The 27755-nt window shown below is 45.2% G+C and overlaps 1 protein-coding gene and 1 pseudogene across 2 annotated transcripts; one reads left to right on the top strand and one right to left on the bottom strand.

The window, feature by feature from the left end:
* Positions 1-849: 849 nt before the first annotated feature.
* Positions 850-10445, bottom strand: LOC121400428 (annotated as a pseudogene).
* Positions 7976-27055, top strand: LOC121400427 (protein kinase C delta type-like). 2 transcript variants are annotated; one of them, XM_041583525.1, is made up of 10 exons: positions 13291-14489; positions 17148-17450; positions 19227-19339; positions 19686-19850; positions 20986-21077; positions 21821-21883; positions 23233-23371; positions 24010-24201; positions 24559-24687; positions 26494-27055. In XM_041583525.1, the coding sequence occupies exons 2-10, from the start codon at positions 17162-17164 to the stop codon at positions 26902-26904; spliced, it is 1593 nt and encodes a 530-aa protein (XP_041439459.1). In that variant the 5' UTR covers positions 13291-14489; positions 17148-17161; the 3' UTR covers positions 26905-27055. The 2 variants fall into 2 exon arrangements, with proteins under 2 accessions (XP_041439460.1, XP_041439459.1); XM_041583526.1 differs by lacking the exons at positions 13291-14489; positions 17148-17450 and adding an exon at positions 7976-9097.
* Positions 27056-27755: the final 700 nt, after the last annotated feature.

Below are 27755 nucleotides of genomic sequence, written 5' to 3' on the forward strand. Positions count from 1 at the left end.
CCTTTCCCCCCCACAGCAGCCTAACAACAGAACAATGGGAAGGTAATGAGATAGCAGGTCCCGGACAAAAGATAATAGCTCCCTGGAAGATCTACAGAACAGCACTCAATAGTAAAAGCCAAGTCCCACTGAGACTGATTCAGTTACATTAAGTAGGAGAAACAACAGCCTGCCAGAAAGTAGTTCCAAGCCTAAAGTTCAGGCACAAGTCACATGACTGGGGCAGCTGGGAAACTGACAATATGTCTAGCCCCATGTCAGATTTCAAAATTGAATCTAAAAAAAATCAGTTTGTTCTTTTGAGAAATGGATTCAGTGCAGAATTCTGCTGGAGCAGCACTATTAACTGAAAAAACATGTTTTCCCAGGACAGTATCCCTTTAAGTAACTGGCCTCCATATGGTGCCCAATCACACCCCAGTGCTGCTAGGGCTGGAAGGTACTTTATGGCAGCCATGTGTCAGTGACAGTCTGTACCTACATTTAAAGGGGAAGTTCGGCCTAATGCTCACCTTTAGTTTGATACGGGCAGGACTAGCCGCCACCACCACCACAAGTAATTAGTCTTCATTTACTATTTTTATTTTCCAGCTCTCAGGCTTGGAAGGCAAACTGCAACCTGGAAGCGGTGTGGAAGTCAAAACAAAAGGTGAACTTCCCCTTTAACCTGACGGCAGCCTGGTCCTCTAAGTATTGGGGTGCAATCATACGGGCTGAACTTCAAAACCTGGATCCACCCCGTGTTTAGAACAGTTGCAGGAGCCAATCAGAGTGCTGTGTTTGTGTGCATTACATCCTGTGTACCTGCCAAGCCCAGGTACCCCCTGGAATAACGAGGGTCACGCGGGATTAGGGCTGTACATCTTCTCTTTAATCCCCTGCTCAGTATTTAGCTCATGCCCCTAGGAACCACAAACTTAAGAAAATGAAAGCAGGGTGCAGTGTCCATGGGGAGGGGGCGGATTTCCAAATTGCTAGTTTTCTAGGGGCCCTAGTGGGTTTAGTAATCCAAGGGAAACATAATGAATGTGTTTTTAACCAGTTTTCTGACAGTTACTGTGTTGGGGTACAAAGTGATGCTCCCCACCCCCAAGAACTAAGTTCAATCTGATTCCCGAATGTCGCTTTAAAAAAAACGGACGACGCTCCTCATGTTGGCGCCAGTTCCTCGAATGAGTCCAGCCAATCTCCAGGCTTTTTGGTCTGTGTGGACTTGCCAGGCTCCTCCCCCAAGCAGGGCAGTTTGGTCAGTAAATCTCCCCCACTGCTTGTTGTCTAATGTCATTCCGCCAGCAGACAGGGGTGCAGTTACATGAAAGAAAATGGAATTGGGCCCCAGGGGTAGGGCCGTCTCACTCTCATTGCCGAGTCTTGTTTAAGAAGCCCCTTTAGGCCTGTAATGGTCCCAAATACATTGCCCCCGCCAGGGGCAGTCCCTATCGTGCCACATGGTTACCAGGTAGAGTGCTGTTCACCAAATGGATGACTGGTAAAGGGTGGGCCTCCGTGTTGAACACCCAATTATCTAATGGCAGGAGGTCGTCACTGGAGAAAAGGAGGTACAGGTACCTGTGGGGGGGTAAACAGTGAGAGACCAGGTTATATATACAGAATAAGACTCCTAAACCTTCATTTCTGTCCCACTATAAGGGCTTTATTATAGGCGATGTCTAAAGGCCAGTCCCCCACAGTCCCAACACCCCCTCCATCCCAAAGCTCTGTATAGGCCAGTCCCCTCCATCCTCATATTCCCAGCCCCCCCTGTTATACTGATACTTGCAATAGCCCAGCCCGCCCCCCGTCCTGTTACTCTCCATAGCCCAGACCCCCTCCATCCAGATACTCCCTAGCTCAGCTCCCTGTCCAGTACTCTCTATAGCCCAGCCCCCCTTTATACCAATATTCTCCATAGCCCTGCCCCCCTTTATACCAATACTCTCCATAGCCAAGCCCCCCTTTATACCAATACTCTCCATAGCCCAGCCCCCCTTTATACCAATACTCTCCATAGCCAAGCCCCTCTTTATACCGATACTCTCCAAAGGCCAGTCTCCCCATCCTGATACTCTCTATAGCCCAGCCCCCATCCTGATACTTTATTCTCTTTATAGCCCAGCCCCCCATCCTGATACTCTCTATAGCCCAGCCCCCATCCAGATACTTTATTCTCTCTCTATAGCCCAGCCCCCCTTAATACTGATACTCTCTATAGCCCAGACCCCCATCCAGATACTCTCTATAGCCCAGCTCCCTGCCCGGATACTCTCTATAGCTCAGCCCCCCTTTATACTGATACTCTCCATAGCCTAGCCCCCCATCCCGACACTCTCCATAGCCCAGCCCCCCCATCCTGATACTCTGTATAGTCCAGCTCCCCCCAATCCTAATACCCCCTATAGCCCAGCCCCCTCATCCTGATATTCGCTATAGCCCAGCCCCCCTTAATACGGATACTTTCCATAGCCCAGCCACCCCATCTTGATACTCTCTATAGCCCAGCTCCCCTTTATACTGATACTCTTCATAACCCAGTCCCCCAATTCTGATACTATCTACAGGCTACCTGATCCCGATACTCTCTATAGCCCAGCTCCCATCCCGATACTCTCTATAGCCCAGCTCCCATCCCGATACTCTCTATAGCCTAGCCCCCCTTTATACTGATACTGTCTATAGCCCAAGCCCACTCTTTTATACGGATACTCTGTGTATCCCAGTTGTACTGTACAAAAAGTCAGCTAGTGGAGGGAATAACTGGTACAAACTCACTTAAGGGTCTCGGCCAGGAAGAAGCTCTGCTGTACATCATCGTAGGTTGGTGACGAGGCATACACATCCTTGATCCCAGAGAATCCCCCACTCACCCTGCAGTACTTTTCAATGGCCTGTAGATGGTGACAAACCCAATTTATATTCCCATGTAGTGTGTTTATCCTGCCTGCTCTGCACTGAATCTCTTTCTATAGCGGCTCATTACTCATTGGACTGGTAATACTCTGTGGACCAGGGGTTCCCTCTAGTGGCCACAGTGGCACAGAATCTGCAGGCAGACGTGTGTAAGAAGCACTGTGGCACACGCAGGGTTACTGCAGTTACACACTCAACTTCATTTAGTGAATTCAGACCTACAGTGAATGGCTATTGGATTTAAACTGGGTTTAAAGGGAAAGAACACCTTACAATAAGCGTTTACTATGACTTGCAGCTGGTCTTTATTTTCACAGTTTTAATTATTGGTTTTTTTTTTGCTACTGTAGCTCTTCATCTTGGAATTTTAGATGGTTGCTTATCAGGGCAACCCTAGCAACCAGAATTTAAGATGCATATAAGACAATATAACCCTAAGGAGAAGCAATTGAACTATTCATATAACCCTAATCTCACAATAAACAGGGCTCCTGGTAGGAACACAAGGTGAGGGATTGGCTGGAGGAGCACTTACAGAACTGAGCGCCACTTACCTGAGCAGCCTCCCAGCCCCACTGCCGGTATTTTGGGTCGTGGGTAAAGCGCCACATGTACCAATAAGTGTCAATGACTTCTGGTCTCAGGATGTAATACTTCTCATTCTGTCTCATGGCTACTGCCTCTGCACCACCATCGAACTTAAAGGCCTCTGGGCCCAACTTTAGCACTATGAGGGCCACGGAAAGAGAATAGACAACAAGGCAAGGTGGGGGGGGGAGAAATAAAAGAGAGAAATAGAAGACAATTAATCTAATTTATACAAATAGAACACTAGTGTATAATTTAAGCAGCAGCCAATTGGAATACTTATAATGGGGTAGTTACACTGATGGAAAGCCATTAATTCGCCCATTGCGTCTCTCTCACATACCCGTCCTGTCATAAGACTCGTGGCATGTATGGGCAATCTCAGCCCCCAGCTGAAGGTAGTGGCCAGCCTTGTCCCCAGGGGAGCCGTCAGCACCCAGCGCCAGCAAAGCAAGTCAGGTGACCCATCTTCCTTTCCAGGTGCCCGTTCTTCCACTCGCCGATAAAGGTCAGACCCCCACCGGACTCAGGTGTCTCTCTATGGCCTGTGCCAGGACAAAAGGTTCAATAAAGCAGATAGAAAGAAGGACAAACAAGAAGCTGATCCTGGCTGCCTACTGTAAGGCTACTCTCAACCATGAAGTTGGTCTGAGAAGGTTCAGACAAATCTGCTGGGGAAGTGCCCAGTCAGGACACACTGAAAAATGAATGATGGATTAACCCTTCCAGGTTACACTAAAGAAATCTGCCTCGGATATGGGGAGGTGCCATATTGTTTAATGGTAACTTCAGGCAGGCAGAGAACCCACTTGATTTTTTAAAGGGTACACGTCACCCAAAAAAATGCTTCCAAATCCTATTTATCATGTTAGTCGTGCATGAATGAACTTTAGTTACACTGTAAAAAATATTTGAATTTTGTTTTCTTCCATCTGGGAATTCATAATTATAGCAAGCAGGCAGGAGCCATTTTGTGCACACTGTTATTAAGACAAGCCTTGCATCATCTCAGAATCTTGTTTGTGCATCAGAATGGGGGACCTGATATCCATCCCAATGCCCTGGCTACACTTATGGGGGGAATGTGGGGAGAGCAGTGACATCTAGGAAGTGCTGAATCGAAAGTGAAAGTAATTGCCTAAAGCATAGAGAAGGGGCAGGCAATATTTGATTGACAGCTGAGATTTTTAAATACGTTTATAACAGCTATGAATGCTTTAATAAAAAAAAAATTTGGATTTCATGTTTAAATGTTCATTTGAAAAGGACTTTTATTATACAGCTTTTTAGGTCTGGGCGACAGGTCCACTTTAACAAGTAGCTACAGCCCTAAACTGCAGACACCCATGGATGACAGTTAAGTTTTCCCCCTAAAGATGGGCACAGACTGGCATACTCACATCAATGGCGCTGTCGTACATATGCCGAGCCTCTAGGTCGTTGCAATCTGATACCAGCCATGCCTTCAGCAGGTATTCATAGAAACTGTCTCCCAAGCCTCCCACCGACGTATGGTCTGTAGTGCAAAGAGGGGGTTATAGGCTCACACCAGCACCAAGTTATACCACCCCCCATATAAAGGCACAAACTGGCAAGATTGGCATGGAGATGTCACAGAAGGGGAAGTTGTTGGTGTATGTCACCAATGGGGATGGCAAGTCTGGACTGAGATTCAAAATAAACCCTGGCATTTCAGGTACATGGTGGCCCAACCAGCCCAATATATAGTGACTGTCTATGGCAACTTACAGCAGCCCCTCTGGCATTTGCCAGAACTCACAGATTGCCAGTCCAGGCCTGGGGATGGGCCCTAGTTTCAGTTAAACCCACCACCCGCCTGAACCCCCATCAGAGCCTAGAAGCTGGCCACCCATGGAATTCTCACTGTGAGACATAGAGAAGAGTAACGTAGTGTTGGCCACTAGATGTGCTTCCCTGGCACACAATTCATGCTGCAGCCGGATCAGAAGAGTCGTGTGCTGAACACAGGCTTAAACACATGGGCTTATGGCACAATGGTAAAATCAGATGTGGGCACTAGTTGGGATGTCAGAATTAAGTTCACCCTACCCTTTTGGCGACATGACTCCCAGAACCACCGGTAGCACCTCTCTACACCGAAGAGACGTACAAGAGATATGAGCACTTACGCTGCCCCCAGCGCCCCGTCCTAGGATTCAAGTAGTTGGGGAAAAGTCCATTGGGTCGATCCATTTTCTGCAGGAGCTTTCGAATGTGCATAACCTAAAAGAACATGTGTGCTCTTACACAGGACTGATTAACCCTATGTGTGCTCTTATACAGCCATATGGACTGATTAACCCCATGTCTTCCTATACAGGATCATTCTCCCTGTCCATATGGACTAATTAACCGTGTGCTTATACAGCCGTAAGACTGATTAACCCCACAAGTTCCTATATAGGCTCACTCTCTGTCCATATGGACGGATTAACCCAATGTGTGCTTATACAGGCTCCCTCTCCATATGGACCCTAAGTGTGCTCTTATACAGGCATATGGGCTGATGAACCCTATGTGTTCCTATACAGGCTCACTATCCCTGTGCATGTGGACTGATTAACCCCAAATGTTCCTATATAGGCTCACTTACCTTGTCATAATAAACGGGGTTCCCTGTCAAGTAGGTAAGATGCACAAACTCCAGGTGTAGGGTGCCAAACTCTGCCAGGATACTACTCCCTGCCGATGCCCAGCCCCAGTTCCTGCCAACACCACTGTAGTAATACAAAAAAAAGATCCACTACCGAGTGTTCGCTCTCTACCCTCATATGGTACTGACAGTATGGCAACCTCCCACCCAGTAGGTATAAATACAAATATACAGAGAAGGAATATAGATTTCCATAGAGACAGAGTGCGGGGAAACCCACAGCCATGTAAATATAGAATGATTTCAGATCTGGCTGCAGACTACAGTGCTAAACAAAACTGCGCTGCTGATATTAACGGTCTCTATAGCAGGAGGAAGGGGGCTGACAGACAAGGTCAGGAGACAGGATTTAATAAAGAACTTTACGTTTTGAGGTTCACCATAGCCCACGGGATTCCAGTTGGGGTGTTGAACGCAGGGAGAAGCTTCTCTGCCAGCAGAACCGCCTTGTTCTTAAATACCTGAAAGAGAAGGAAAGCCCCCATAAATCATCACTACACTGATTTTGGGTAACTATTGTATCATGTATTGCCGTCCAGTCAGACCAGAAGCCGTGCGCTAGGACAGTGGTACTGGGGGGCAGGTAGACTAAGAGGCACATTTATCAAGGGTCAAACTTTCAAATTCATGTGAGTTTTTTTTAACTCACATGAATTTGATTTAACTCTACATTCGAATATTCAATTATTTATTAAAAAAATACGTAAAACGCGGACAAATTTTACTATCCCGAAAACTCAAATGGAATTAAATTAGAATTCGACCAAACTCGATTCGAGTTTTTTCTCTGAAAAAAATCTCGAATGTCAGGAAGGCTGCAAACATCTTCAAATTAGTTACTGGAACTCTCCCATTGACATACAGGAATTCGGGAAGGTTTAAGGTGTCCAATAGTTGAATTTGAATTCTTAAAGGGCCAAACTATTGACAAATCTTGAAAATCAAATTTTAAAATAAAACTCGAATAGAAATTTGGATAATTCCCTAGTTGAATTTGACAGGTTTGACCATAAAAATTAGAATTTTCAAATAGTATGTTATAGAATGGCCAATTCTAAGCACATTGTCAATTGGTCTTCATTATATATTTTCTATAGTTTTAAATTTGCCTTTTTCTTCTGACTTTTTGCAGCTTTCAAATGGGCGTCGCTGACCTCATTTAAAAAGCAAATGCTCTGCAAGGCTACATTCGTATTGTTATTGATACTTTTTATTTCTCATCTTTCTAGTAAGGTCCTCTCCTACTCAAATCAATGAATGGTTGCTAGGGTAATTTGGACCCTAGTTACCAGATTGCTTAAAATGCAAATTGAAGAGCTGCTGAATAAAAAGATAAATAACGCAAAAACCTTAAATAATAAAATATGACAACCAATTGCAAATTGTCTCAGAATATCACTCTCGACATCATACTAAAAGTTAGCTCAAAGGTGAACAACCCCTTTAATAAATCTGCCCCCTAGGAGTGGCAGATATTTATGCAGTAAATAGCATGTGGGTGGTAAGTGCACATATTCTTCCGTATCAGACTGGGAGTAAATAATTCCACAGATAGGAATGTCTCTAAGGGCCCATCTCTGCAGGGGACATTGTAGCACCATTCATTTATATCACCTCATTAGTAACTGGCTGTTCCGATGACCTTTCCCCTTTCTGCATGGAGGTCATGTGACTGCAGGGTCAGGTCAATATAAATCAGCTGCATACATACAATGATGTGACTTGACAAATGTGCCTCCTGGGAATTCTGTTATACAGATAGCTAGAATCTCAGCTGCCATAAAGCAGGGCAGGACTGCTGTATCCAATGGGGATCAGATAGGATCTGTGCAGCCCCTGGGACACAATGCTCTGTTATACAGATTTATATTAGAAACCACCATCAGTCTTGGTCCTAAGATAATGATATGCAATTCCAATGCTTGATAGGATGTTGAAGAACTGGAGTTGTAGTCAAACATGGGTGACCGAGTCCAAGAAGCAGGGTGCTAGAGAGATGGGGAGTGACTTCACGTGTTATTCTTCTTATCTATGCAAATAGGGCACGTGCCCTGCTTGTTACTTCCCTGACTTCATTTGAAGAGACCCTCGTGAGGCCCAGTCACTATCGCTGCTGCTCATACAAGTGCATTCCTAGAGGAGGGGCCCCTGCCATACAATCTAGTGACACAAATGGACTCTGGGCAGAGAAGACAAACTATTACGGATGATTCATGCTACAGAGCTGCGTCAGTTTATGAAGCTAATCAGAGCAAGAGAATATCCCGGACTGTAGGAAACATGCGAGCAATGGCGAAGGGGCCCTGGGGATGTGGGAAATGCATCCGATACGCTGTGTCTGCTGCTGCTAATGGGGCTAATTTAGTAGGTATAGAAGTGCCACCTGTAGTACACAGAACTGCTGGTTCTAACTACACACCATAACACTGCCCCTGGGGTGTTACTATCTACTCCCCGAGGCTTCTTACTTTCCATACCTCATGGGGTGAGGTACCAGGGCCATACTAGTGCAGGGCAGACAGATACCTACCTGGGCAGCGTTGGCATTTCTGAGGACATTGAACAAGGCAATTATACTTTGTGGCACCCAGTCCTTATAATACTCCCTGCTACTCCTGGACACCCCTGATGTTACTGACTGTACATAGTCATGCTGAAGCACCACCCACCCTACGTGACTCCCTTTGCCCAGGAGGATTGTGGGACCGGCCCTTGAGATCACTCCTAATTACCATATCCAACACACAGAGCGAGTAGCAAATACTGAGGGGAATGCTTAATGGTGCAATTGCTGCGGCCAATCCTGCATTCTCTGCAGGACTGGTGCAGGGGACGAGACACCATCAATCACTGAGACCAGAGGCAAAGAGCATTTGCAGCAGGGAATGCTGGGAAAATCAGGGACTTCAAGGGAACACATGGCTGCAGGTAGGAGATCAGCAGAGTTTGTAGCTATAGGTGCCAGTGCACTATTAACCCCTTGAGTCAGTCGTCTCCCTGGCCAAAGCATGGAAACACACAGATTGATCCCAGCACAGTTGTCTTCCTGGCTAAAGCATGGCAGGACACAGCCCTCCCATAGCTTCAAATATTATCCCCTCATGTTCCACATCTACCTGACCATGTGACCGGGATGCAGAGGAGATGGACTATTGCTAGAGACTTTTATGGAGGTCTATTCTGCCTTGCCTCGTGGCAGCAGCTCTGTGTATGTACTTACCTCTTGCCCAGACAGGTAGAATGCTGCCAGCAAGCCGCCGATGAACCGGATGTTCACCTTAAAAACACAGACACCTCGGCATTCTGGGAAACAGACAAGAATTATAAGGGTGGGTTCAGTGCAAACACAGGTTTAAAGGGGACAGGCATGATTTTCTAATGTGGGAAAGGAGAACCTTGACCTGGCCTAAAACAACTTCAGAGAATCAGATGGGCAGAGACAGACACAGAATCATTATTTTGAGAGCAATTTATCTTACCACACTGAAATCCAGATTACTTTGCACCCATTCCTGTCCATCTCTGAACTCATCCATGAGCCCCATAATGTACAGAGTGTCCACGGCATCCACGATTGTGGCTCCCATATGTTAATGGCATATCGGGGAAAGATCCGCTCGTTTGGCGATGTTTCCAAACAAGCGGATCTTTGCATCTATGGCCACCTTTAAGTGCAGGACTAGACAAAGCGATTGGAGCAGACACATCGCAATGTGACTAAACGCATGCGATGTGTCGGATGTTTTAATGAAAATGGAAGTGAAGGAGAAATTGCAGGTAACAACTACATTGATCCGACTGTCGGATGAAAAATGCAGCCCATGCGTTTAGTCTCATTGCGACGTGTCTGCTCCAATCGCTTAGTCTAGGCCTGCCCGAATACATGAATTTCCAGGAGATTCCTTTTCTCTCCGTGGGGCGAGGTTTCACTGCCTGTATCAGTACTGCCCCTGCAACCCCCAGGCATTGTCCTGCTGAACCTGTGCACCCATTTACCTGTGCCCTGGGTACCCCTGGAACTATAGCAGGGTGACTGTTACCCCAATGTTTCTATATATCTGTAACCTTGTTATGAGCCAAGGGGGGCCCAGCATGAAGGCCACTTAGTACTGACAAGTAAGCAGTCACCCCAAACATCACCCTCTTATTCAGTCCTTAAATAAAGAGAATAAACTGCACTGTTGTAAACAGCATCATATCTTATACAAGGGAAAGGCAGGAATCCTCACATTGCCCTGAGCAACTTCATAGTATCTGTCACTGGGACAGAATGCTAGAATCTCAGCTGCCATAAAGCAGGGCAGGACTGCTGCTTCCAATGGTGATCAGACAGGATCTGTACAGCCACTGGGACAGAATGCTCTGTTATACAGATAGCTAGAATCTCAGCTGCCATAAAGCATGTCGGGATTGACAGGGAGAGGCCATGTCGGAAACACCGGGGCGGGTTCCCCTATAGTACGCCGAGAGCACAGACAGTTATGGCATCACACACAAACCGCTTTAGTCTCAGCACAGACTGCGTAATCGGAAATTATTATTTCTGCACAGACAGGTTGAGTGGAACAGCCATCCGGAAGCTTCTGGAAACAATTTAGCCATTTCTTCCATGGACAGAGATTCCGGCCCAGGGTTAAAATAATACAGAGAGGAGCCGGGGAATAAGGGGAAGCTGTAGGGATTCATCGGAGCAGACAAGAGACTTTAGTACAGTAACCGAGCACTGCAATGATATCCAAGGGCTCCCCCAAGATAGATAAAAGCAGAGGAAAACAAAATCAGGCAGTAATGTCACTGGGGCCCCTGCAGAAGGGAGTACAGGAGAAGCAGGTGCTGCCGAGGAGCCTGTAGGAGAGAGTCACCCGAGCGCTACAAGCAGCAGTTAGTCACCTTCACTGCCACTTATCTGATTCCCGAGTCCCACTGTTAATTACTAGAGCCACAGCAAACAACCCGGCTACTTCTCTTTTCATATCAGTTGGGTTGAGGGATGAGCCCAGCGCCATGTGCTGTACATGCAGAGACATGCCCACAACCAATCAGGAGAGGGGATGCAGGGAGTAACAGCTAATCTACCATAGAAGTACTACCAAGGAACGGAGAATTATTGAATAGTTTTGCCCCTCATTAGATGCCAGGTTCTGTGCCACCTTCGGGAGATGCAGCAGAGTGTAAGCTTGTGAGCAGGATTCTGGTTTACTTTGTAACCCCCCCTTATAAATGAATGTAAAGTGCAGCCTAACTTGCTGGCAATATATAAACGAGGAGTGGCGACTGGAACAGACCCTGGTACCATGGTAGGTGGGCAGCTTGTGTGGTTCTAGTTGGTTTGGCACATACCACATGGGTTCATGTCCAGAGTCTAAAGGTGACCATAGACTTAGAGATCAGTTTGTTTGGCAATGTCTCCAAACGAGTGGATAGCTCCCCGATATGCCCACATTGAAGTGGCCAATATCCGGCTGATCCGATCATGGGCCCAACAATCGGATCAATAGAGGCCAAACGGGCGGTCGGATTGCGGGACCGCGTCAACGTAAAGATGCGGCCGCGATTAGACGGGATTTTGTAACCTGCCCGATCGGCATCTGCCAGAATTCCGGTGAGCTCTACCACAGGGGCCGATAAGCTATCGACTTGGTCTGTCGGCAGCTTTTAATCGGCCTGTGTTTGGGGGCCTTAAGGCTAATGCCACAAGGGCTGTATATACACGGGAGGTACCCATGTGCCTTTAGCCTAAAGGGATGGGGTCGCTACTCATGCATGGGTGCTCTCACCAGGCTGCACCTTATATACAAACCAAGGCCATTCACTAGCTAGAGGCAACAAAAATAAAATCTCAGAAACCCAACTCCATTAGGGGGGCAATAGAATTGCAGCCTACTAAGTGCTGCTTAAAGGCAAAGTAAATCCTGTTCTACCCTCCAAAATGCCAAGCAGAGTTAAGAGGCATCACTTCTCCTTTAAGGACTGTTCCCACCTATAAATCTTAAGAGCAATTCCACTGTGGGGGGGGGGGGGGGACAGATAGTGCCCCCTATAACAAGTCCCTGTATGAAGCAGTTTGATGAGGGGCCTTCCTGCAATTATGCCGGCGTCTGAACCGCAACTTCCAGATAAGCCTCCTCAGTGAGGCACCGTCAGCAAGTCATAATACCCGCCATTCCATACAGGCTTGTGATGTCAAACACAGAACCCGATCCCCCAGCTCATTCCTATGCACTGGAGTCAGCAGGGTCCCAAGAGGGTCGGTACTGGGCGTAGGAACCATCACAATCCTGTATTGTGACACCGGCAGCCCTCAAACCTTCTGCCTTTTCCCTAAAGAATATATTTAGCAGCAACGTAACCCAATCTCCCCGCAACAAAGCCAAGTGTGTGCTCTGAACGGTTGGGGCCCGGGGCCAGAATTTAACCCCATGTGCAGAGAAAGTGTTGCTGCGTCTGGGGACAAGTGGCTCGCACCAAATGCAGCAACCAATGGGATAGAACCATTCCACAGTTGCATAATTATATATATATGGTCAGCAGGGGGGCGGCAGTACAAAACTCTGGGGACCCCCATTATATGTGGGAGTCATCCTATGAAACCAGAATGATTCCTGAAAGAATATCGCACAGGACCACGGGGAGCACTGGGCTAAGATGGCACAAGCTGTACCTTCACACTGTGTCTTAACCCTTTAATAAAGCCCATCCCATACTAACATGTAAAGATTGCAAGCTCCCGGGACAAAAGCAGGAGGCACAGAGCAGCTAGGATGCCCGTCTGCTGTTCTACCCATACGAGAGGGAACACGCTGTACCTGCATGGGTGGGGGGTGCGGGGTTCCGGCTATATTTAGGGCCAGTGACACCCTGCAAGGCAGAGCTAATAAGGGAAGAAGAGGAGGGTTGGAGCAGATATACAGCCTCACTGGCCAGAAGACTATCAGACCCAACAGCAGGGCTAGCGTGGGCAGAATCATCATGGGTAAAGTTGGCACCCACTGTAAGGCCCTACAACCCCCCCCAGCAGCCTCCCCACGTTATTTAGGAAACAGATTGGACACTGGGCAGCCACTGCCAGACCCTCCACAGGGGGCGGCACATCCCAATAAAATGTATTTATAACCCGCCAGATACTGCCAATAGGAGAGAAGAAGTCTGCCTGGCACACCAACCGGATCTCCGCGCAGAGCAGAAGCTCATGGGATGTGGGCTCTTGAAACGATGTAGCTCACAATTAGGAGGGAACAGCACTCACCCAGCAGCCCCTTCCTGCCATGGACTGAACAAGTGTCATTTTTCTCTGCCACCAACCCAGTTACAGGGAAACAAAACGGATACTGTAGTTAGTTATCTAGAAAGGGGCACCCACAGGGTTAAGTCACATTTGTCACTAACCAGTTAATACTGAGCTCAGAACCAGAGTCCACTAACACTCTTCCACTATAGACTCTCCTGCCTGGCACAGCACCACCAGCCATAACTACGTACAACATGCACTGGCACAGCAGCTGTAAGGCACCACCAGCCATACCCAGTCTAATAACTATAGCCAGTCCAACATGGCTGGTGCCCGGCAAGCTCACAGTGCTGTGGCATGTGCCGCCATATAAATGTCTCGGCTCCTTATAGAAAAGGCTCAGGGCACAATAGGAAAAGGTTGAGAAGAAGAGCCTTTGCGGGCAGTTTGCCAGTTACAACCATGGCCAGTGGGGTGGTACCAATGCCAGGCAGCAGTTTACAGGATGCCCAGCCACATCGGCTACAGACGTGAATACATTTTGGAGATTTTTAAATGGGCCACAAATGCCATTTATAAAATTACCTGAGTGTCTGTGGCAGGACAGTTATTAGGGGAGTTGGCCCAGCCATATGTCGGCACAATGTGACCCAGTGCCAGACGTGATCTCACGGAGCAAAGAAAGCGACTCATGCCGCCTCTTCCTCCCACACAGCAGCCACATTAACCACTTTCAAGACCATGGGGGCAGGGAGAAGTGCAAGCTCTTTGGGGCAGATCACAAGAACGCAATTCACATGCACAGACCAGGCAGCCAATCTCCTGTCAAATACTTTACTCATGATCAAGTGGACGGTACAATCAACTCCCAGCACCCCAGTTACAACTCCTGGAACACCAGCAGAATGCCAAGAAGTAGCGCCAAGTTCTAGCAGCCACCCAGGACCCTCACAGAGCCAATAAGGACCCAGCCCTGGGACATATAGACGCTGGCATTCCTAGAACAGAGAGGCCCCCCCCCCCAACTATACAGCGACTAAGCCCACTCACAATCTGCCCCTCCAGGGGATAAAGCACAAGGCTCTGCCCCAGGTAAGTTGCAGTCTTTACAGAGCACTATACAATAAGTGCCCACCCCCAATAAACTCATGTGCCACCCAACAACTGCACCCCATATGCCAGCAACCCCCCCAACTCACTCCCATAGTGCCAAGCAAGCCCACCACCCCCAGCTTTACTTCCCAGCATACACTGGCCCTAAATCAGCTGCCGACCTACAACTCCCAGCAGCCTCACTCCCAAACACCCCCACAGCAGAGTGACAACTCCCAGCAGCCTCACTCCCAAATCCCCCCCACAGCAGAGCGACAACTCCCAGCAGCCTCACTCCCTAACCCCCCCAGCTTGAGCTACAACTCCCAGCAGCCTCACTCCCAAACCCCACCAGCTTGAGCTACAACTCCCAGCAGCCTCACTCCCAAACCCCACCAGCTTGAGCTACAACTCCCAGCAGCCTCACTCCCAAACCCCACCAGCTTGAGCTACAACTCCCAGCAGCCTCACTCCCAAACCCCACCAGCTTGAGCTACAACTCCCAGCAGCCTCACTCCCAAACCCCACCAGCTTGAGCTACAACTCCCAGCAGCCTCACTCCCAAACCCCCCCCCAGCTTGAGCTACAACTCCCAGCAGTCTCACTCCCAAACCCCCCCCAGCTTGAGCTACAACTCCCAGCAGTCTCACTCCCAAACCCCCCCCAGCTTGAGCTACAACTCCCAGCAGTCTCACTCCCAAACCCCCCCCCAGCTTGAGCTACAACTCCCAGCAGTCTCACTCCCAAACCCCCCCCCCAGCTTGAGCTACAACTCCCAGCAGTCTCACTCCCAAACCCCCCCCAGCTTGAGCTACAACTCCCAGCAGCCTCACTCCCAAATCCCCCCACAACTGAGCAACAACTCCCCGCAGCCTCACTCCTGATTCGCCCCTTTACAACTCCCTGGATTCCTCTCCCAGCGGACCGTAAAGCAAACACTGTACGTGTGAGTAGCGCAGCAACCTGAGCCCCCACAAGCCGCGGAGAGAGAAGGAGGGTTTCACTTCCACTCGGGGACAAGTCGCACTCACCTGGGTAGCGGGTCAGAGTAAGCGGCGTTTGGACTGACAGATAGAGCTCTGCTTCCTTCTGCTGCAAATTATCTTTCAGCTAACTGACTGCCAGCCGGCCCGGTTAGCGCCTTATATAATCGCGAGTGAACTTGACTTGTACAGATCCTTCCGCCTCTCGTTTTCTATTTTTTTTTTCACCATTTTGTCAAATTGTCCCACCGCCTCTGTGTATCTGACAGCCCGGGAGGGGTGTCCTTCTAATAACCGAGCTGTTCCCGTCACTGCCCACCTGAAGCAAGATAATTGTAAAGATAAAGTTTCCTCGCAGGCTTTAACTGCGCTATTGAAACATCTAGCGGTATCCCTCCGCCACTTCTACTTTTGATTGGCCCTAGGCATGAATGGTTGCTAAGAGACAGATAAATAATGGGAGGAGTCTCGCGTATCAAGCCCAGGAACCTTCTGAGTTTTTCTACCTACTTCTTTTATCCGTGTGCAGGGCAGCCATCAGGGGGGACAGGGGGGGGGGAGTTGTAGGGGGGTCCGAGGGTAAGTGGGGCCCTGCCACTCCACACTTACTTGATTAGCCCGGCCCCCCATCTTTCTGAGAGCTGCTGACAGCGGCGTAACTACAGCTAACCGGGCCCCCCTGCAAAAAATCTTCAGGGGCCCCGGCTTAGCTGCACGCACGTACACCTGCATACACGCATCCGCTGACCTTCAGCGCTCGCACATCTCCTGTCCCGTCGGAGAGCCTCAGATCCGCCCCGCCGCTCCGCCGCTAAATTACTTCTCGCAAGCGGCAATCTTGGTCGCCGCACACAGTGTTTCAGTTCAGCAGACCCCTTGGTCCGGGCCCCTCTGTCCCCCGGGCCCCCCCGCAACCGCGGGGTCTGCTGTATTATAGTTACGCCACTGGCTGCTGACTTCTAGAAGACATGGACTTTTAAGTGGCCCTGGCCACCAATTTTCTTATAATGTTGGGGGGGGGCCCTGGCCACCAATTTTTTTTTCTCATGTGGGGTCCTAGCCACCAATATTTTTTAATGGGGGGCCCTGGCCACAAATGTTTTTTTATGGGGGCCCTGACCAGCAATATCTTATATTTTTTGTTTTATTACTGTGTGGTGGGGAGGGTGGATCTGTAGGTGGGGCTTGCGGTTGGCGCAGCCCAGGGGGCCCAGGAAATTTTGTCGTATGGGGCCCTGCGATTTCTGATGGCGGTCCTGCTGAGTAGTAAGACCATGTTGTACTTACCCTTAACTCAGGAGCTCTAATGAGAAAGCAGGGAACTTTTAAGCCCCAGCCAATTAATATATGTTTTAATATATGTTTTAAAGGCTAAATGGCAGCTAAAGCCAATATTTAACTACAATCTGTACACAAAACACAGAAAGAAATCGCCATTAATAATTTTATTTCTTGTTGATGCTGATGATTTATATCAGACTTGCCCTGATACACGGCTGCACATGTGACCGTATAGTGCACATGCCACTGTGACAGTTGGTCGTATACAGTTAGTGACAGTTGGTCACAGCTCAGTCTTGTACAGTTAGTGACAGTTGGTCTCAGTACATGGTTTGACTCAGACCAGCGTGCATCTCACTGAGTCTCACTTGCGTTTTTTTTTTCTTGTGGTAAGTGAATTCCCCAATTATGGGAGATAAATTGCCTCCAGCGATGGAGAAGAGTACTCCTCCAATAAGGAGTGAGGAAAAGCAACAACTTTTTGCTGCTACTAAGGCAGAGATGGAAAAGGAGAAAGGGGATACCATCACGGCCAAGAGAACGATGGACATCAGCGCTGAAAAGGAAAGTGGGAGAAAAAGGAAGAAAAAGGTTAAACATCAGTGCAGTGACAACATCATGGAGGAGGATTATACGGAAAAAGAAAAGAAGGAAAGAAAAAGACCACGAAATGATGAGGACCCCATCAAAACAGAGGGTAATTAAAAACAAGTCATTTTAAATGAAGCTGGGATGCTGCTATTATGTATTTATGGGTAAACAGCACCGTTTGTAATGTGGATTTTAATGAAAGCCTGGGGGGGCTAAACCTATTTAAAGAAAATTTATAGATCGGCCTAATTTGTCTGTCTGTCTATCAATCTAGCTAGATGTCTTTCAATCTTTGGACCTACAAGTTTCTCTGGTCAATATGTATGTCAGTTTGTATCTATAGCTGCCTGTCTGCAGTGTTTCCAACTGACTTCTGTGTGTATTAAAACTTACTTACAGGGATACTGAACCATCTCAACAGATTGTTTTGGTTGCTGTATGGCTTTTTTTCTAGTCAAAAGACTTCAAACCATGAAATAATATATTGAACATTTCCCATTTCTAATTACAGAAAGATCCATTATCTGGAAAACCCCAGGTCCTGAGCATTCTGTATAACAGGTCCCATATTTGTAAAAGCATAGTTTCACTGCCCTCCCTTTCACTGCTCTTTCTTACCAAAAAAAGGGAAAGTTGTGCCTGGGGGGCTAAACCTATTTAAAGAAAATTTATAGATCGGCCTAATTTGTCTGTCTGTCTATCAATCTAGCTAGATGTCTTTCAATCTTTGCTCCTACAAGTTTCTCTGGTCAATATGTATGTCAGTTTGTATCTATAGCTGCCTGTCTGCAGTTTTTCCAACTGACTTCTGTGTGTATTAAAACTTACTAAAAGGGATACTTAACCATCTCAACAGATTGTTTTGGTTGCTGTGTGGCTTTTTTCTAGTCAAAAGACTTCAAACCATAAAATAATATATTGAACATTTCCCATTTCTAATTACAGAAAGATCCATTATCTGGAAAACCCCAGGTCCTGAGCATTCTGTGTAACAGGTCCCATATCTGTAAAAGCATAGTTTCACTGCCCTCCCTTTCATTGCTCTTTCTTACCAAAAAAAGGGAAAGTTGTGCTCACCACTAATTTTTAATCCATTAAGCGGGGGTGCAATGAGGCTGTGACCACAAAATACATATAGACAAATACAAGAGGTCCTCTGGACTCAAGCCATTATCAATATATTTAAGACATGGAGACATTTTGTGCATTCAGCTACTAAAAAATGCCTTACCCTTTAAACAAAACAGGGATTGTTTGTCCATATATTGTAAAATATTTAAGATGGCCAACTACTCCAACAATGACTTTTTATTGTGTTATTACAGAGAAAAAGGAAATCATTTTTAAAATTTAGAATTATTTGATTTAAATGGAGTCTATAAGGGATAGCTTTCCCATAATTTAGAGCTTTCTGGATAATGGGTTTCTAAATAATGGATTCCATGCCTGTATTATGTACCCTGTACAGGCATGGGACCTGTTATCCAGAATGGGACCTGAGAGGTTCCAGATAAATCTTTTCTTCTTATCTTTCTGGATAATGGGTTTCCGGATAACGGATTACTAACATTTTTATAGATATTAGAAGTGACTTTGGAGTTAGTGGAGGTTAGCACTTGGCCTGCAGCTCCATTCTTTTATATGTTCACAGAACTCATTGCGAACATTATCTATTATGCTTACTGATAAATTATATAGTTCTATCAAATTATCTCTCATAAGCGAACCAGTATAGATTTTGTAATATGTACTTTTGTGGAAAGCTTAGCACAATCTCATATTAAATAAATGCCAATATGCACAAGGGAAACATTTTCCCAGTGTTTTCTGTGTTTTCCAATAACTACTTTAATTCTTTTTATATGTCTGCCTTTTTCTCTAGAAGCAGGAAGTGAGCAGAAGAGGCCCCACCAAGAAGAAGAAGAAGTTCCTCTCCATGTTGCAGTCAGCACGTGTAAGATCCACGCATTGCTTGGGATTGGTTCCTTTGGCAAAGTAAGTGATGAACATCTGGGAACTGTTTGTCAGAATCAGTTAGGGCCAATTGTCCCTAACAAGCCTGGAATTATAGGAAAGCCCCAGAAATGTTGGGAGGCAGCAGGTGGCAACTTTATAAAATAATTATTTGTTCCTTGCTGCTGTGACCTGTTCATAAACTTTCATTCCAACGCTCTTGTCAGTGGCTAGATCTCTCATTAATGTTTATCTTCTACAGGTAGGATAAAGTGTAGATGCAAGCCATGTCTCACCATACTGTAACAAGTGTAGTGGCCTAGGCTGAGGTTAATCCACCCCCAGAAATAAACTTCTAATCATATATCTTTTTCTGTTTTTTTTTCAGGTGATGTTGGCATCTCTGCCCAACAAGAGCCAGCAGGTGGCCATAAAGGTCATAAAGAAGTGCTGCCAGGACCAACTTAGTGAAACCCTCACTGAGGCTCACGTGCTGAAGATGGCTGCTGGATGCCCATTCCTTTGTCAAGGATATGGATCCTTCCATACTCAGGTACAAGATAGTGTCAAAACATTAATGGCATTGTATCTATCAAAGGGTGAAGTAGAACTTGCCACAGTTCACCAGAGAGAAATTTCATAGCTCTCACTTTTATGGGAATTAAAGGGGTTCGTTTATTAAACTGTGAACTATGCCTATTAAAATCCCAACCAATTTTGTCACTTTATCTATTTGTCTCTAATCGAATTGATTCACTTCAAATCTGTATCTATCGACTATCTGTCTATATGTCTTTGTATTAATTTGCCTTTCTGTGTAAGTGTCTATATGTTTATCTCTATGATAACATATCTGTATCTATGTAAGCTGAATATATCTCCCAGCCTATCTCTATATCGGTCAGTGCCTATTTAACTGACTATACATGATTTCTCTATCTTTTGTTAGCCTCCTCAAACACAAAATCCATTATTGACTTCTGTCTTGTGCTGTAATGTAGGGGTCTCCTGCTAGTTGCCCTATTTTTTATCATATCATGAGCTCAATAATGGGGTTAGCAATACTTACTGATCCTTCTCCATTACAGTGTCGGACTGGCCCACAGGGATACCAGGAAAACTCCCGGTGGGCCAAGGTGTCAGTGGGACCTCATGCTGCTAAACTTTTGGCCAATTTCATGGCCATTACCTTTTTCTATGAGAACAAAGAGGCTAAATAGATGGAATAATTGATTATAGTATGTAAAGAAAACAGACTAGGAGAATAGAAGTTGATTGAGGAGAGGAAGAATAATAGTACTGAGAGGGGCCCCTGGTCTAAGGTTTTTGGGTGGGCCCTGGTCTTAGGTTTTTGGGTGGGCCCCTGGTGTCCCAGTCCGACACTGCTCCATTATGGGAACCTTGCACCAACAATGTCTGCAGTAGATATATTTACTAAGAATTTCCAAGTTGGAGTTTCTTCAGCCATAACATCAGTGTGTGTATAGTAATGTCAATGCAGCCTCATAATTTGATCATCTTCATCAGGATAATATGACAAGAAAGAACTTGAAAGACAATAGATCAGCTTTCCTCTTAAAATAAAAAAAACAAACAATAGTTTAATGCAAAAAGCCATAATCATTCATGTGTGTTGGGGTCATATATGTTTGGGCTTTAGAAGCTTTTTCTTTTCTTTCTCCAACCAGCGTCATGCTGTTATGGTCATGGAGTACATCAGCGGAGGGACCTTGGATCAAAAGATTCTGGATTCAGGACTTCTGAAGATGAACTCAGTAAAGTAAGTGGCTCATTGTGTGATAGGAATAAGACATTAAAAAGGCAGTGAGGGGTGTTACCTAGAGGACCTAGATGTTTATAGTCCATATGAAAGCAAGGAAACGGTCACCATTTTGTTTTTTCCACTTTCATTTTATTACAGCACTTGAGAAATATTACTTGTTTTATGTGTATCTGATGATGTAATCAACAATATATTCCTCTTTTAAAAAGTGCTGTCCAGTAGCCCCACTTCCCTTTGCCATGAATCCTGGATTCTTACTACACTAATGCCTATTTTTTCTGTAGTCATAGTCATAAACAAAAATACATGAGAGTATAATAATGGCATAAAGTGAATGTAGTTGTCTAATATTCTCATATTTGCATGAGACTGGATGCATTTGTATCTTTGTTATTAAAGTAATAGATGGCATGTAACTGTGTGTTAAAAGCTTAATTTAAGAATTTAGGTACAGGGCTAGGCTGTGCCTTGCGGCTGCTGGTGACCTCTAGCCTACATAAAATGATTGGATACCCACATCCACCCACCTACTGCACATATGTGTGTGTGTGTGTGTGTGTGTGTGTGCGCACACTTTGTGCCTTTTTTGTTGCACTGTGGTACTTGCCATAGGATAATAAATGAGACCTAATTAAGTATAGTAAGCACAGTTCTGATTAAGGAAGAACAATAGACTAGAGTAAATATTATTTATTCATTATAACTTTTAAATAATGGTTGCTGTTTTTTTTCCCCCAAAGATTCTACGCAGCGGAGATGGTTTGCGCCCTGCAGTATCTCCACTCAAATGGGATTATCCATCGGTATGTTGCAAAAAACTCTCACTATATTTCTGTGTTTATTCTTCATTTCAATTTAAGCTTGTATCACAAATCACACTGTTCATAGCAGAGAAGAGTTAAAAAAAAAAAATCAATATATTTGTTGAATTCAAGGGGCCCTTCACCCAAAACCGTTTTTTTTTATTTGCACTGTGAAGCAAAATGGATGTTTAAGCAGCTTTCCAATGCATTAGAAATATATTCAATCATCATCTTACTGCCAGCTGCAAAATAATGACACTGAAACAGAATATCCTAAGAGGTCACAGGAGGTGACCAGTCGGGTAGGATCATACCTAAGGTACGCATACAATAACCAGACTAGGACAGGCATGCAGCTGGACAATTGTTGTAATTTCTTGCATTTATTATTTGTTACATTAAAAACTAATAAAAATTTCGAATATTAAAAAAAAAGAAATATATACAATCATTTTACACTTGTACATGTAATTGCTTTTAAAAGCAATATGTGTCTGAGTTTTACATTCTCTGCACTCATGGCTCTGTCTCCTGAAACAACACTCCCAGCAGTCACAGGAGCTGCTTTCAGAAGCAGTGGCCCACCTTAAACAACACTTTTTGCATACACTAACTACAAGAACTTACATGTCTGTGGGGCACTTTCATCCCAACTTTGCTGTCCAAACGACCTCCTTCTGAACACTGAAGTACTGCCATGAGCTCCTGGATCTCTCCCATTGCCTGAAAGCCCAGCACATGTGCAGTAGTGACAGCCAAAAGTTTGCAGCTGTGCAGGAGAGGGAGCTGGCTTCTGGTGTTGCAAGTTGTTTTGTTTTAGCTTTTTTGCATGTTGCCCTATAATATCAAAACAATGCCTTTAGTATTTTGTAAATAATGACATTTTAAGACATTTTATAGAAAAAAAGTATTTGGTTTCAAGCCCCAATGTTCCTTGTGACTGCGGATTCAGGTGTCTGTGTTACACCTTAAGGTACAATATTAAGGAAAACAGTTGAATCACACAGCTCCAGGCAGTATTATTAAACTGCAATGTGTTTATTAGCAGTGTAGGCACACTACATGTTTCGGGCAAAGCCCTTTATCAAGTCTTTATTTGATAAATAAACATGTAGTGTGCCTACACTGCTAATAAACACATTGCAGTTTAAAAATCCTGCCTGGAGCTGTGTGATTCAACAGTTTTCCTGAATATTGTACATTTTATACTTGGTCATTGTTTTATTATTTTTCCATTATGACATTTTTTTTATATGTGCAGCTCCATATTTGTTATCCTTTTATAACTTTGCAATATCACTGACCTGCTTTTCATTTTCATTTTCTCAACCCTAATCTGTACCTTGTAGAGATTTCAAAGCAAATAATGTCCTAATGACCAACAAAGGACATATTAAGATTCTCGACTTTGGAATGGCGGTTGAGGGCATCTTTGGAGAGAAAAAAGCCAGAGGAGTACTAGGGACATTGCCCTACCTGGCCCCTGAGGTAAGAGACTCGAAGCAAATGCATATTGCACTGAGGTGTTAGGTTTCTGATCAATGAAGCAAATTGAGGGAGAATGATTTGATTGTGCTTATTATCCAACTTCTTAAAAGTTGCTAGCCAGGGATAAAGAGTTAGGATGCATATATCATTCATTGAATCAAAAATGTTACCTCTCATTATCTTTCTCTTTTAGATATGGTTTTACCATTGCCATAGCTGCATGATGATATTCAGATTTTGTAGCCTACCCTTAAAGAAGAAAACTGAACAATGGATTAGGCTCATAATTATGCACCTAATGCTTTGGGCTTCTATACAAGGCCTAAACCTCTATCACAGTCCCTTAACAGTAAAGATTTGTGCCTCCATAGAAGCCCCTGCTAGAAATGCTTCTGTCAGTTACCTCTGTTTATAGACAGATAGGTATAGATGTATATAATATAAAACAAGATACAAGACATAGTAGTAATTAAGGCTACTATAATTATTTATAGGGCTGCTGTAACACTGGCCTTGTACACTAAGAAAAAATGAATTCCTCATTCATTTGTCCAAAACAAATGATGTGAATAGGTACAACAATGCATAAGTAAAAACACTGGGTAATTATAATGCTCTACGTGTTTTTTCTTTTCTAGGTAATCAGAGATGAGGAGTATGATGCAGGAATAGACTGGTGGAGCCTTGGAATCACCATATATAAGATGGCCACCGGATCTCATCCATTCGGCTTGGAAAATGATTTGTCAAACTTCACCAACGACATTCTCTATAAGGAGCCCTACATTCCAGAATGGCTGACCAAACAACTGCAAGATCTCCTGCGAAAGGTGAATATAGGAACTACAAGGGATGTCACTAGCTCTGCTATACAGGCCTGTATTTCTAGCAAGGCCACAAACACCCAGACATAGGGTGGCTCAAATTAAGGGGTGGCATGTCACATGTCAATTTGTTTAAATGTGATCTGTGTAAGATCAAAGAATGCAGTTGCACACGATCCTGGGGTGGTGGAGGATGCTGGCCTCTGGGGGCCCTGAAGAGAAATTCGGTCCTGTTGCTGTCATATATCTATTTCTGGGTGTGATAACTTTGTACAGATCTAGCTGGCTCTTTGTGATATGAATGGCAGGTGTTTAACTCCAACAATATATATAAATCACTGATCTCTTTTTCTTATACTTTAGCTACTGACGAAAGATCCTAAGAAGCGACTTGGCCGCAATGGGAACATTCGGAAGCACCCATTTTTCCGTTCCATCGATTGGGTGAACCTAGAAAAGCTGAATGTACCACCCCCTTCCAAACCAAAAACAGTAAGTACATGTCTGCCGTATGAATGAAAAGACACCGATTTACCTTTAGACATTACACTTTGCTCATCCACCAGTGCCACTGCCCTACTATTATGCTAAGTATTGGATCTGTTATCCACACTGCACACAATTCACTGAATTGTTTTATATAATGAATCAGCTATACATTTTTGCCTAATTCACTTTGTCATGATAAAGCAATACCATGTATATAAAGTTTAGCAGCCCAGCATTCTGTAAATTCAAGGAAAAGAATAACTAGACTGCTCCATTGTTTTTAACTGCTGGTCCCCTGCACAGTGTCGTGTCTGCAACTGCATTAAACCCTCTCCCTGTACTTGCCAACAAAGTGCAGAGATGAACAGCGGATTTGGTGCAGCCACTCAATAGACTTTAAGGCAGTGGGGTTGATTCAGTAGGGACAGTAGGTGCAGGGCAGGTCTTGACTGGGAGTCAAAAAAGGCTCTAGCATTCCAAGTACACAAAGGTACAAACAGCACCCACCAGCCCACTAAATAGTGACTTTCTATGGCATCATGCAGCAGCCCATAGATTGTCAGTCTGAGCCTGGAGCAGGGGGATTTTATAGCTAAAATGGATAGTAGTTTAGTTCTGATGTGAGAACTGTAGAGTGTAATTTTTCCTAATTCTGTGTAACCCTAGAACATTTTTCAAATTTCCTTCTGGAAACTTCTGAAAATAAGTAGCCGGAAGACTAAAAGTACTTTAACAACTTTGTGTCTCTAACTCTTTTATGTTCATTACACTGGAGAGATAAGCCTGTAATTCGGCCATTACCCTCCCAACTCTGGTTTATTCACTGGGGCACTCAAAAGCATCCTCTCAATGACAATCACCGCTAGCATTCTCAACATTCTCTTAGGTTTCAAGTAACTTCTTATCTAGCTGCTCAAATGTCCTTCTAGTATCTCCCAGCTTTAAACAGAAAAAAAATTCCAGAAACACCAAACATTTCAATTACGGAATAATACAATTACACAAGGAGGTGCACCTTTAACTAAAACTAGTAAATGGGTAAAAAATCTTCTTTCCATACTATAGATCTGTACAAGCAGATAATATGGACAGGGCTAAGCTAGAATTGACCCTTTGAAAAACTCAGTTATCCTGCTCCAATAATAAGAAAAGCAGTATTTATTGATTGTGATAGACATTTAAAGGACAAGGAAAGTCTAAAATAGAAGGCTAGAAATGCTGTATTTTGTATACTAAACATAAACATGAACTTACTGCACCACAAAGAATAAGCAAACAAATGATTTATGCTTTCAAAGTTGGCCACAGGGGGGCCACCATCTTGTAACTTTGCCTGACCCTGACCCTGCACATGCTCAGTGTGGTCTGGGCTGCTTAGGGGTCTTCATAAGCAAAGCTGCTTGAATTCTACATGGCTGGTAAGTAAGGCGGGGGCTCCCCCTGCTGTTCATAAGTATGATTGTTTCCCTGCAGAGTATTTAGGGACTGTCTGACAATTCCTATCCACAGCAGTAAATGAAGGGAGAATTTCACTGCATACACTCAGGTTTCTTATAAAAACGTACACATTTATTTAAAGTATATTGGAGATAGGTTTCTTTTTCATTAAAGAAAGTAAAAATGGGATTTTATTTTTTTGCCTTTCCTTGTCCTTTAATATTTTGTATTAGAGTAATTACTAGTGGTGTCCAGTTTACGTTACATTTGTTACTGTAATATTAATTTCACTGCAACGTTAGCAGATGTTCAGTATTCTGAAGTTATTTTATTGTGACTGAAAAATAAGCTAAATATATTGCTTTACTGCAGGTGCCATCGGTGGATTTCGGCAAGACAATTGAAGAGCCGCTGTCGTTCTTGGAGTCTATAAAATACAAGATGTCTTCAGAATGCCTCACGCCGTCATCCGAGTTGGAGCACCCAAGCCATTGTTGGACATCCAGGAATCTCTGCCATTGTCAGGCCCAACCAATGGCCATCAACTCTCCATACCATCCGTTTCCATTTGGTCCTTTTGGCTTCTCCGCCCAGCCTTACCCTGCATATTGGCCTCATGTCGGCTTCTACCAACAGCCTTTTCCATCAGTTCCTTATAATCTCCATCCTTTCCTTGGTCCTGTTATTAGACCTCCGCCAGTTTCAGTCTTAGTCCCAGTTTATCATAACCTGCCTCTTGATGTCGTCAACACCCCTTGGCCTTTTCCATCACACCTGCAGTAACCATCGTCCTTGGCTCTATCATTGGCCCTTAACATCTTGAGTCTCTGGCCTTTGTCACTTTTCCCTAACGCTTATTTTTGACCCTTCGTTGTTAATAACACTTGTTCTTTCCATCTGCCTCTAGCCTTTTCCAATGGCTACTGTCTCAGGCCCATTAACATCGGCCTTTTCCATCACTCACTGTTTCTGCAGTGACCCATTCAACCGCCTTTACTTCTAGCCCTTACCACCGGGTACTGTCCTCTGGCCCTCACCATCAGCCCCAACAGTGGCCCATTCCATTGGCCTTCACCTCTAGCCCTTAACATCGGCTGCTCTCTCTGGCCCTCACCACCGGCCCCAACACTGGCCCATTCCATCGGCCTTTACCTCTAGCCCATAACATCGGCTACTGTCTCTAGCCCACTCCAATGGCCCAAACCACTGGCCCATTCCATCGGCCTCACCTCTAGCCCTTAACTTCGACTGCTGTCTCTGGCCCTCACCACCGGCCCCAACACTGGCCCATTCCATCGGCCTTTATCTCTAGCCCATAACATCGGCTACTGTCTCTAGCCCACTCCACCGGCCCCAACACTTGCCCGTTCCATCGGCCTTCACCTCTAGCCATTAACATCGGCTACTGTCTCTAGCCCACTCCACCGGCCCAAACACTGGCCCATTCCATCGGCCTTCACCTCTAGCCCTTAACATCGGCTGCTGTCTCTGGCCCTCACCACCAGCCCCAACACTGGCCCATTCCATCGGCCTTTACCTCTAGCCCATAACATCGGCTACTGTCTCTGGCCCTCACCACCGGCCCCAACACTGGCCCATTCCATCGGCCTTTACCTCTAGCCCATAACATCGGC

Source organism: Xenopus laevis, chromosome 2S, assembly GCF_017654675.1.
Source record: "Xenopus laevis strain J_2021 chromosome 2S, Xenopus_laevis_v10.1, whole genome shotgun sequence".
Classification (NCBI taxonomy): Eukaryota; Metazoa; Chordata; class Amphibia; order Anura; family Pipidae; genus Xenopus; species Xenopus laevis.

Coding starts and splice junctions, on each gene's coding strand:
- LOC121400427 (XM_041583525.1), top strand. CDS start 17,162: ATGGGAGATAAATTGCCTCCAGCGATGGAGAAGAGTACTCCTCCAATA. Junction 21,078..21,820: donor CTGAAGATGAACTCAGTAAA/GTAAGTGGCTCA, acceptor TTTCCCCCAAAG/ATTCTACGCAGCGGAGATGG. Junction 21,884..23,232: donor TCAAATGGGATTATCCATCG/GTATGTTGCAAA, acceptor TGTACCTTGTAG/AGATTTCAAAGCAAATAATG.